We start from the raw sequence: 12,459 nt of genomic DNA, 5'->3' as shown, positions 1-12,459 counted from the left end.
CCCCATATAATGCTCCATACAGTTCATGATGGGCCTCATAAGATGCTCCATATTAAAATATGCCCCATATAATGCTGCATAAAGGTTAATAATGGCCCCATAAGATGCTCCATAGAAACATTTGCCCCATATAATGCTGCACAAATGTTGATTATGGCCCCTTAAGATGCTCCATAGAAACATGTGCCCCATATAACGCGGCATAAAGGTTGATTATGGCCCCATAAGATGCTCCATAGAGTAATTTGCCCCATATGTGGTTGCTGCGATTAAAAAAAATGGCATACTCACCTCTCGTCGCTCAGGCCCCACGGCACTTGTGATATTCACCTGTTCCAGTTCCAACGCCGAGCACCGCTGTGTCTTCCGGCTCTCTGGCTGTGACTGTTCAGGCAGAGGGCGCGCACTAAACACATCATCGCGCCCTCTGACCTGAACGTCACAGGCAGAGGAAGCGGAAGACGGAGCAACACCCGGCGGTGGAACGGGGACAGGTGGATATCGTGCAATGCTCACCTCCCCGTTATACTCACCTGCTCCCAGCATGGTCTCTGCTTCTCACTGACAGATGGTCTCTGACGCCGGCAACTTTTTTCCGGTGTTGAGCGGTCACTGTACCGCTCATTAAAGTAATGAATATGTGGCTCCACCCCTATGGGAGTGGAGGCGCATCCATATTCATTACTTTAATGAGCGGTACCACGTGACCGCTGAACACAGGAAGAGCTGCCGGAGCACTGAGACCATCGGAGATGCAGGGAACGCACCAGGAGCAGGTGAGTAGGTGACAGCTGTCGGTCCCCCTCCCCTGCCGACCCCCCTGGGACAATGACTCGAGTATAAGCCGAGATGGGCACTTTCAGCCTAAAAGAATGGACTGAAAGTCTCAGTTTATACTTGAGTATATACTGTACTTGCTTTTTTGAGAGACGAACTGTTGATTTTATTGGTACCACTCTATGACACGCCCAATCTTCTTAATAGATTTTTATTGGATTTTTTGGAGAGAAGGGAGATGATCAATCGCAAATTTAGTTATTTTTTCATTTGGGATAGATAAAATAGCAAAATCTTTAAATGGTTTGGGCATTTACAGACACAACAATTGCTATTAACTTTTTTTAATCATATATTTTAAACATTTAAATAGTTTGGATTTTACACGGACACCGCAATGCTATTTACCATTTTTTCCCTCTCTATTTTATTAAATTTTGCAATATATAAGTGAGGAAAATATATTTGATCATTCGGATGCAATAGTCGCTAATGACAGTGACAGGTAAGGGGTGAGACTGACCATTAGAATTATTTAGGCAACCGTCTGTTAGGTCTCGAGTTCCCGCTTCTGCACAGGGGGAATCTCGAGCCATCTCCGCTGCGGTCTCCCATTCTTGTCCAGCCGCAGTGGAGTCTGCTCAGCAGGGACGTCGGTCCCAGCGTCTTGCTCGGTCTCACTCTGTACAGAGAGTTACTGCTGCTTCTTCAGCTTCTGCCATTAAAGTCAGTGCTGGTCAGCAGCGCGCGGACTTCTCTGGGACTAAGTCCTTGTCTGCACACACTGAGCATGCCCAGGGCAAGATCTCCCGTTGGAGATCGAGGGTCATGTGCTCAGGCTCTGCAGCACATTCCATTGGTCCTCTTGGCAGGTCTTGGAAGGGCAAAGTTTCTGTGGCCACTTCCTGTGCTGCAACTATATAAACTGCGCATGACCGCACGGCCATGCGCTAGTGTACAATTGTTAATGTGTGTATGTTGTGAGTGCAAGTCGTCCTTGGATACCCCTACCCTATTGAATGTCTGTTCGCGGAAGGTGTATGGTTGCTATCTAGCGCCCGACTTATCCTACAGCACGAATCACACATTACAGCGTCCAGTTGCTGTGACCGCCAGTACGGCGCCATGCACTTCCTCTGTGCTTTCCTTACCCAAGCCTGGGTGGTTAGTGGCGTTCGTCAGTGCGGCACCGCATGCACTCTTGTGCCTTAATATGGTTATTTAGTTTCCTTACACACCCAGTTGCGGTGTTGTGCCAGCAAGGGTCTAATCGGACTTCAATCCTAGTTGGGGTTGAGTTCGCTGACTACTTGCTCGCGCTCTATGTGCAGTACCGCGGTCCTGTGACGCAACAGGATCGCTTGCTTCACGCTGGGTGAAGTTTAACCCACGTGTGTATACTTTAGTGTACCGCCATATAGTCCGTCATTACTTGGCAGCAGGTTCCATCTCTGCACGGTGGACCCCGGGCTGCGAACGGACCATACTCTATCTGTCTTATTATTTGGTGCGTTCCGCTAGCCCTAACATTACACTAGCGCCAGGGTCTGGCTAGTAATGACGGACAAACAGCAATCCTTGCGGTATATCCAGCAGCTGGAGGGTAGGTTGGCGGCTCTTGAGAGTGCAACCTCAGCTGTGGATGTTACCGCAGTTGCTGTACAGGCTGCTAGCGTGGCTGCAGCTACCCTGTCCATTGCCACCCCTGCTCCGACATTTTCTCGCCTCCCGCTGCCAGAAAAATTTTCTGGTGATAGCAAGTTTTGTAGGGGATTTGTGAGTCAGTGCTCTATTCACCTCGAGCTCCTGGCTGCACGTTTTCCCACAGAGCGGGCTAAGGTGGGATTTATAGTGTCTCTCTTGTCGGACAGGGTGTTGGAATGGGCTACGCCGCTGTGGGAGCGTGGTGATCATGTGGTGCAGAGTGCTCCGCTGTTTCTGAGCACTCTGAAACAGGTCTTTTTAGGACCTCAAGTCACCCATGATACTGCGCTCCAACTGCTGGCATTAACTCAGGGTGAGTCCTTGGTCAGTCATTTTGCCGTCCAATTCCGCACTTTAGCTTCTGAGCTGGATTGGTCGGATAAAGCTCTTATCCCCATATTTTGGAGGGGCCTGGCTGACCACGTTAAGGACGCTCTGGCCACTAGGGAGATTCCTGCCACACTGGAGGAGTTAATAACTGTCTCCACTCGAATTGACCTCCGTTTTAACGAGCGGAGGTTAGGCTACGTTCACATTGGCGTTCCGCCAATGTGCGTCGCTGTTGCGCCGGCGACGCAGCGGCGATGCGCCCCTATGTTTAACATAGGGGACGCGTGCGTCGTTTTGGTGGCGTTTTTCGCCACGTGCGTCGTTTCCGACGCTAGCGTCGGACGCAAGGAAACGCTACATGTAGCATTTTCTGTGCGTCCGATTTTCGTCGGAAAACGACGCACGCGTCGCAAAACGCGCGCGTTTTTGCGCGCGTTTGCGTGCGTTTTAGCGTGCGTCGCGCGTTGCGTCGCTGACGCACGGCGGGCGCAACGCTAATGTGAACGTAGCCTTAGAGCGAGCCCAGTGTAGGCAGAGGTTGCGGCTGGCTCCTACCTTCGCCAAACCTCTGGAATCTCCGGTCCTGGTTCCTGAGTCACATGAGGCCAGGGAAGTGTCACAAGCGGGATCTAAGTCCCGGACCGCTTGTGCACTCAAGGTCTGTCATGTTTGCCAGCAGTCAGGACATCTAGCCACCAGATGTTCTCAGCGGTCGAGGAAACGTCAGCGTCTAGTGGTAGTAGGTGGAGGTACACTAGACACGGCGACGTTTGCCTCTAAATTGTCCTTTAAGGGGACAATTACTATAGGCTCATTCTCCCACTCGGTAGAGCTCTGCGTGGATTCTGGGGCGGAGGGCAATTTTATGTCTTCTGCCTTCGCCCAACGTCACGCAATACCCCTGGTTATGCTAGCTCAACCAGTAACGGTACGAGTGGTGAATGGGTCAGCACTGCCCTCACAGATAACACACCAGACCATCCCTTTTACTCTGTCCATGTCGCCATCTCATCAGGAGATTATATCTCTGCTCGTCATTCCTGAGGGAATTGATGAGGTCCTGTTGGGAATACCTTGGCTACGGTACTACTCTCCTCATATCGAGTGGTCCTCTGGCAGAATCCTGGGATGGGGCGAATCTTGTGGGGGTAGGTGTCAGAGGGAGTGCGTTCAGGTTGCTACTACAGAGGTACCCGCAGATCTTTCCTCTCTCCCCAAGCAGTATTGGTCTTATGCAGACGTGTTCTCCAAAAAGGCGGCGGAGATCCTTCCGCCCCATCGCCCCTATGACTGTCCTGTTGATCTCTTGCCTGGTGCTGAGCCTCCCCGGGGTCGAGTCTATCCGCTATCTCTCCCGGAGACGGAGGCAATGTCACAGTACATCCAGGAAAATCTGGCAAGAGGATTCATTAGGAAGTCAGTGTCACCTGCTGGGGCAGGGTTCTTCTTCGTGCAGAAGAAGAATGGGGAATTGCGTCCATGCATAGACTACAGGGGTCTTAACGCCATCACCTTTAAGAACAAGTATCCTTTGCCCTTGATATCTGAGCTCTTCGATCGGCTTCGGGGAGCAAGGGTATTTACTAAACTAGATCTGCGGGGTGCTTACAACCTGATTCGCATCCGTGAGGGGGACGAATGGAAGACGGCTTTTAACACCAGGGATGGGCACTATGAATATCTGGTGATGCCCTTCGGGCTCTGTAATGCCCCAGCCGTTTTCCAAGACTTTGTGAACGATATCTTCCGGGATATGCTTTCCACCTCGGTCGTAGTCTATCTGGATGATATTCTCATCTACTCTCCAGATATTGACTCCCACCGGAGAGATGTTTGCAAAGTCTTCGACCTCCTACGGGCAAATTCCCTCTATGCCAAGTTGGAGAAGTGTATGTTTGAGCAGGAGTCCTTACCTTTCCTAGGCTACATCATCTCTGCCCAGGGATTGGCTATGGATCCTGCCAAACTACAGGCTGTGATGGACTGGCAGGAACCCCATTCTCTTAAAGCGGTGCAGCGCTTTATGGGGTTCATTAATTATTATCGCCAGTTCATTCCGCACTTCTCAACTTTGGTAGCTCCCTTGGTTGCCCTCACCAAGAAAGGGGCGAATCCCAAATTGTGGTCTGAGGAGGTCTCCAAGGCCTTTAACTCTATAAAGTCACACTTCGCTAGCGCTCCCATCCTACATCGCCCCGATGTTGATAAGCCATTTATCATGGAGGTGGATGCCTCTTCTGTTGGTGCTGGAGCAGTCCTCTTCCAAAAGGATGCTCAAGGTCGGAAGCATCCTTGCTTCTTTTTCTCCAAGACCTTCTCACCAGCAGAGAGGAATTATTCCATCGGGGACAGGGAGTTGCTAGCCATGAAGTTGGCTTTCTCGGAGTGGAGACATCTCTTGGAGGGAGCACGTTTTCCCTTCCAAGTCTTCATAGACCATAAAAATTTGGTGTACCTGCAGACAGCCCAGCGGTTGAATTCTTGCCAGGCCAGATGGTCCTTATTCTTCTCCCGGTTTCATTTCACCCTCCATTTTCTTTCTGGGGAGAAGAACATTCGGGCCGACGCTCTCTCTCGCTCCGTTGTGTCATCTGCGGAGGAGGAGGAGGAGCCTCGGCTTATTGTCCCCACCGAGAGCTTGAGAACTGTGGCTCCGGTTTCGCTAGAGTCTGTGAACCCGGGCAAGACTTTTGTTCCATCCAATTTGCGACCGGAGGTTCTCTCTTGGGCACACTCGTCCAGGGTGGGTGGACATTTTGGTACCAAAAGGACATCTGAATTACTGGCGAGGACGTACTGGTGGCCGCATATGGCTCGTGATGTCGCAGAGTATGTTCGGGCGTGTGTCTCTTGCGCCAAGAACAAGACTCCTCGGCAACGGCCAGCTGGTTTGCTTTATCCTCTGCCGGTGGCGGACAGGCCCTGGGAGATGGTCGGGATGGACTTTGTGGTGGGCTTACCCAAGTCTCGTAACTGCACCATTATCTGGGTGATCACCGACCATTTTTCCAAAATGGTGCACTTGGTGCCTCTTCCACGGCTACCTTCTGCACGGGCGTTGGCTGTCTTGTTCGTCAAGCATATCTTTCGCCTACACGGTATGCCAGACAAAATTGTTAGTGACCGGGGTTCCCAGTTTGCGTCTCGATTCTGGAGAGAGCTTTGTCGTCTACTCAGTATTGAGTTGAATCTCTCTTCGGCATATCATCCCGAGACGAATGGGTTGGTAGAGAGGGCCAACCAGACCTTGGTCACATATTTACGACATTTTGTTTCTGCCAGGGAGGATGACTGGGCATCCTTGCTACCGTGGGCAGAGTTTGCACTTAACAATGCCGTAGCCGACTCCACCGGTCAGACTCCATTCCTCCTAAATTACGGCCAGCATCCGCGTGTTCCTGTGCCCATGCCTGTGTCTTCTGCTGACTCCAGGGTGGCAGACTGGGCTGTGGAGGCACGGGACATTTGGGACCGCACGCAGGATGCCATTCGGGCCTCCAAGGAGAGAATGAGGTCCTCCGCTGATGTTCATCGGCGCCCCGCTCCGACCTTTGCTCCTGGCGACTTGGTGTGGCTCTTCGCTCGTAACATCAGGCTGCGAGTTGAGTCCACTAAGTTTGCTCCTCGCTACTTGGGTCCCTTCAAGGTTCTCGAACAGGTTAATCCTGTGGTCTACCGTTTGGCTCTTCCTCCACGCTTGGGTATCACCGACACCTTTCATGTGTCCCTCTTGAAACCCGTATACATGTCCCGGTCTTCCGAGTCATCTGCCGGGACATCGGGTTCGTCTACGGACGATTACGAGGTGAACGCTATTTTGGGGTGCAAGGTGGTACGCGGCAAAAAGTTCTATCTGGTGGATTGGAAGGGTTATGGCCCAGAGGACAGGTCATGGGAGCCTGCTGAAAACATTCGGGCCCCACAGCTCATTGCTGCCTTCGAGCGTAGCGAGGCCCAAGGAGGGGGGGGCCCTAGGAGGAGGGGTAATGTTAGGTCTCGAGTTCCCGCTTCTGCACAGGGGGAATCTCGAGCCATCTCCGCTGCGGTCTCCCATTCTTGTCCAGCCGCAGTGGAGTCTGCTCAGCAGGGACGTCGGTCCCAGCGTCTTGCTCGGTCTCACTCTGTACAGAGAGTTACTGCTGCTTCTTCAGCTTCTGCCATTAAAGTCAGTGCTGGTCAGCAGTGAGCGGACTTCTCTGGGACTAAGTCCTTGTCTGCACACACTGAGCATGCCCAGGGCAAGATCTCCCGTTGGAGATCGAGGGTCATGTGCTCAGGCTCTGCAGCACATTCCATTGGTCCTCTTGGCAGGTCTTGGAAGGGCAAAGTTTCTGTGGCCACTTCCTGTGCTGCAACTATATAAACTGCGCATGACCGCACGGCCATGCGCTAGTGTACAATTGTTAATGTGTGTATGTTGTGAGTGCAAGTCGTCCTTGGATACCCCTACCCTATTGAATGTCTGTTCGCGGAAGGTGTATGGTTGCTATCTAGCGCCCGACTTATCCTACAGCACGAATCACACATTACAGCGTCCAGTTGCTGTGACCGCCAGTACGGCGCCGTGCACTTCCTCTGTGCTTTCCTTACCCAAGCCTGGGTGGTTAGTGGCGTTCGACAGTGCGGCACCGCATGCACTCTTGTGCCTTAATATGGTTATTTAGTTTCCTTACACACCCAGTTGCGGTGTTGTGCCAGCAAGGGTCTAATCGGACTTCAATCCTAGTTGGGGTTGAGTTCGCTGACTACTTGCTCGCGCTCTATGTGCGGTACCGCGGTCCTGTGACGCAACAGGATCACTTCCTTCACGCTGGGTGAAGTTTAACCCACGTGTGTATACTTATGAGTACCGCCATATAGTCCGTCATTACTTGGCAGCCGGTTCCATCTCTGCACGGTGGACCCCGGGCTGCGAACGCACCATACTCTATCTGTCTTATTATTTGGTGCGTTCCGCTAACCCTAACACCGTCAGCCTGTTCCATAGACCTCGTCTGAAAAAATATATGTTTTTGTGCTTCCTTTTGGGGAAAAGGGGTTAAAAAGTTTTTGTGTATAAAAAAAACTCTTTGATTGTATAATGGGATGTGATGCAATTTTTCTAATCTGCTTTTGATTAATTGTAACTACTCTTCAGCAAAGAGTCATTCTATGTAATTATCACTCAAACAATAATCACATCCTAGTGTCAATCATTCTAGTGACATTAAAATTATTGCTGCTGCAAACAATGCACCGGTCTCTCAGGTTTTTTTTTATACATGAGAAGGATCACTAGAGTTCAAGCTATGAACTGCTTATACAATTAAATACATCTCTTAGAGCACATAAGATTCCACGCACTATGTCCCGGAAGTACTTAGCTGTGCTCTGGGACATAGTGCGCGGGCGCATGCGCAGTAATGCTTTTCGGCTTTGCCCACAGTTGGGCAAAGCATACTGCACATGCGCGAGCGAAGATTGCACAAGTACTCTATTTCACAAACATTGCGGACAACAGGGATGAATGGGGTGGAGAAATGAAGACGAAACACCGCCCATCGGACCGGAAAAAAGGCATTTATATATCCCGAGAATTTGAGGTGACAGGTTCACTTTAAAGGGGTGAGACCCCTACTTTAAATTTTCTTATAAATGATACTGACAGATAGTAAATTCTTCTCTTTGTCTAATACATATTTTTCATATTCCAAGGCTTAAGCACGATGATTGTGTGATTGATACAAGCGACACCTCTATAATCCTCTGGAAGAGAGATCTTGAAGTTGACCAGGTGACAACTATTTGGGTGTCATATGAGATTTCCGGTGAGCCGTGCGTGAAAACAAATAATTTCTCGATTTTACCCGAAGGTTAGTCTATAAGATTTAGCAAAAAAATGTTGCTTCCAAATAAATATAAAATGAACAGAGTTACAGCTGATAGTAACAAACTCCAGTCTTCAGACAGGGACATAACTGGTAGTGATGCCAAGGGCGGACATGGAGGGAGGAGGGCCCCTGTGCACAGACAGTATTGGGGCAATTTACACTTCAGTAGCTCATCATAATACACCATTCCACCTGCTTCAGAAGTGGGGATGACCCCATTATCTCGTGAGCCCCTGTTCGGTTGCACAGGCTGCACCAAGAAGGGTAAACAAAGACAGTTGAAACCGTATTTAGACTGGGAAGAACAGGCAATAGATAAGCAGGCGGGAACAGACCAAAAACCAATAGGTCATCAGATCAAACCCCCAAAATGAAGCATGACATGAACATATCCTTTACTGGTGGTTCTGCTTTTCTCTTTTTCTTTTTAATTGTCCTAATAAAGGAATTGCTTTAAATATAGTTTTTTTTCTCCCTGTACTATGACATCACTGTATAAATTATCCCTTCATTGTAACATTACTAGTTTTATTCTACTTTATAACATTACTGTGTACAATATCCCTGCACGAGACATAATATGTTTATTCTACATATACTGTGACACCACTGTGTGCATTATCCCTGCACTGAGATATTATTTGTTTTATTCTACATGTGCTGTGACATCACTGTGTGTATTATACCTTCACTGTATTATTCCTGTGTCCATTCCGGTATCATTCTGTCCATTATCTAGAGACTCTTAAATAAATCTTAAATAAATACTGAAGTATTGTCATTGGCATTGTCATGTTGGAAGTGTTACACTTATTTAAAATGACACCTGGGGTGAAGAAATCTGTCTTGTGGTTCTTGTGTAATTAGTGTTAGAAGTTTTCAGTTAATGAGATGCTTGTGCTTCGGAGCGGCCTGTAGGGAAGGTCTCTTTTTGGTTTCTCTGGCCTAGACTACCAAGATAAGACCCTGCCTACACATGCAGCTCCAATCAGAACCAGTTACTGTATGTCTGCAATTTTCAGACATGAGTGGCCTAAATTTTAATACAGTTGCCTGGCCTTACATTGCGGTTTTGCTAATTAATTTGCCAAATTATGTCAAATTTTAGGGGTTTCTTACACATGACATATTCACAAGATAGGTGATAATTGTCTAACTGTTGGGGTTATGATTACTAGAACAGAGGCATTATTGTATTATCGTAATTAAGAGGAGTTTGAGTGGAGCAGAGGTTGAGCATGTGTATTTCTACATTAGTAAGTATGTATGTCGCTGCATATATTTGTTTCATTGATTGTCAGTGTTTGCAGCTCACCCATTTTTTTTAAATGTTTGTTATTTGGTCATTGTGATTAGTGAGCAGAGGCTCGTTTATCTATAATGTGAGAATTAGAATCATAGTCCATGTCTGGTTATTTATTTTTTATACTTATTTTTTTCTTCTAGAGAATTGTCAGGCTCCCAAGATTGTGCATGCAGTTCACTCGGGAAACTTCTTACGAATTCAGCTGGATATAATTGCACAAGTGAGATATCGAGAAATCACGTCAGCTCAGTGGCACATAGTAAGTGATGGGAACAGTCATTGTTTTTTATTTGGGAGCATGAAAACCAGTGAAATTCTGGAACTGAGAGATATGGCAGCTGCCATTTTCCATGTTCCAATAAAATACATTTCATGACATCTAAAGATTCTAAGAAAAAATACATTTGTTTTGAACAGGTCTGGATATTTTGTTCAGCTCCTAAACCCCTTGATAACTGTGCTACCTTGATTTTTCGCTCTGCTCTTTCACATTTTTTTCCCCTTTTTTCTAGAGCCATACATTTTCTATTTTGTTTTATTTTTTATTGTTTTATTTTAATAGTAGTGATTATGTAGTAAAACATAATTTGCGATATAATTCTTGAGGTCAGAATAATTAATGTGAGTTTGCAACCCCAAAGTAAATTTAACCTAGCTGTACAGTGATTTAGGGGACTTAACCCCTATAAAAATCAGACTAGCACTGGACATTTTAGTGGTACAGTGCCTGAGAAAATAACTTTTAGCTCAAATGCAAATGTGGGGGCTTCGTTGCACCGTGTCCAAGAGCTCATTGCACCATTGTACACACTAAATTTGCACTTTGAGGACTTTTCCTACTTTTGATTGACAGAGCTCATTTGCCCAGAGTAAGAGCTACCTGAACTTAGACCACATGTCTACGCTTGCATATGGCACTGCTTGAGCCTGGCCACACTCAAAACCGTGTCAATGCAGTAGGGCAGACCATGGGAGAGGCCGCGCTATCCTCCTTCCCCTGATTTATTTATTTTTTTTACATTTAACATACGGATTAAGTAATTTTTATTTTGATAGATTGGACTTTTATGGATACTATGTTACTAGTTATGTTTATTTTTTTTTATTTTAATTTTTAAAATCTGGGGCAAGGGAGGTGATTTAAACTTGATGATGTTTAAATCTTTAAAAAATGTTTTAAAACATTTTTATATTAATTTTTATTCTCTCTAAGGAAGTTTGAACCCGTGATCAGGCCCATATTTGCCACTAGGTACCAGAGGTCCGGTGCCTAGGGTGGCAGGTTGCAGGTCGCACGACGGTTGCGACGTGTGGCAAAGTGTCGCAATGCGTCGCTAATGTTAATCTATGGGGCAAAAACGCCTTCTGCAAACAACTTTGCAGGATGTGTTTTTTGCCATAAACAACGCATTGCGACGTCTGGCAAAAAACGCCAGTGTGAAAGTAGCCTTACTCTTTCCCTGGTTCACCACTTTATTAAATAAGCAAGGTACTACTTAGTCCAGGGAATCTGACGTAGTCCACAAATGGAAACCTGAAATACATAAAAAGAGAGAAATTAAAACAAGACACTGTCCCTCAATCACCAGTTTAAAAAATAGAGGTCCTACGCAGGTCTGACATAGTCCAGCGATTCCCACGACGTTCCCTTGATTCCATTGTTAAAAGTCTATGGAAACTTGTTCTGAGGCTCAATAGACTTTTAGCAGTAGCCAGTTCACACTGCGCTCCGCAAGACCCGGCGGCTCTGAACAGAGGTGATGTGAGTGGTGATAATGCTCATAAAGTTCCTGAGTCACGCGATGCTCTGCATGTGTGTGTGTGTTTTTACTTTTTATTACTCGGCTAGTAATGGGGTGTCTGATAGATTTCTATGGACTTTGCAAAGGCATTTGATACTATTCCACGTAACAGCCTTATACTGAAGCTACAGAAGCAGGGACTGGGGGAAACTATTTGCAGATGGGTAACGAATTGGCTAAATGACAGGAAAAAAAATGGTACGTTCTCTAAATGGGATATAGCCAGCAATGAGGACCGCAGAGATCTGTACTGGGAGGAGTGTAGTACCGCAGGAATCTGTGCTAGGACTGATTCTTTTTAACATCTTTATTAATGACCTTGTGGATGAGGTTGAGAGTAAAGTGTCAGTCTTTGTTGATGACACCAAACTATGTAGGACTCTAAAATCTGACCTTCACATTACAATATTGCAAAATGATCTGGATAAGATGCCTGAATGGGCAAACACTTGTCAAATGAGATTTAATGTAAATAAATGTAAAATAATGCACCTAAGACGGAGTAATCCTATTGCTGCATATACATTAAATGGCAGTATACTTGGGACAACAGAGCAGGAGAAAAGTTGGATATTCTGGTTACAAGTAAGCTGAGCAGCAGTGCTCAATGTCAAGCAGCAGCCGCAAAAGCAAACAAGATATTATGGTGTATATAAAGAGCGGTAAAATC

At 47.0% G+C, this 12,459-nt stretch overlaps 1 protein-coding gene across 1 annotated transcript in view; it reads left to right on the top strand.

Moving 5' to 3' along the window:
• The window catches only part of LOC138657631 (interleukin-6 receptor subunit beta-like), a 129,215-nt gene that overhangs the window by 24,863 nt on the left and 91,893 nt on the right, over nt 1-12,459 (top strand). The window contains exons 5-6 of the mRNA XM_069745366.1: nt 8,506-8,663; nt 10,128-10,246. Of these exons, the coding sequence (XP_069601467.1) occupies nt 8,506-8,663; nt 10,128-10,246 (277 nt within the window). The remainder of the gene's footprint in view (nt 1-8,505; nt 8,664-10,127; nt 10,247-12,459) is intronic.

Source organism: Ranitomeya imitator, chromosome 1 (assembly GCF_032444005.1).
Source record: "Ranitomeya imitator isolate aRanImi1 chromosome 1, aRanImi1.pri, whole genome shotgun sequence".
Lineage (NCBI taxonomy): Eukaryota > Metazoa > Chordata > Amphibia > Anura > Dendrobatidae > Ranitomeya > Ranitomeya imitator.
This window is presented reverse-complemented; position numbering and strand designations above follow the sequence as displayed.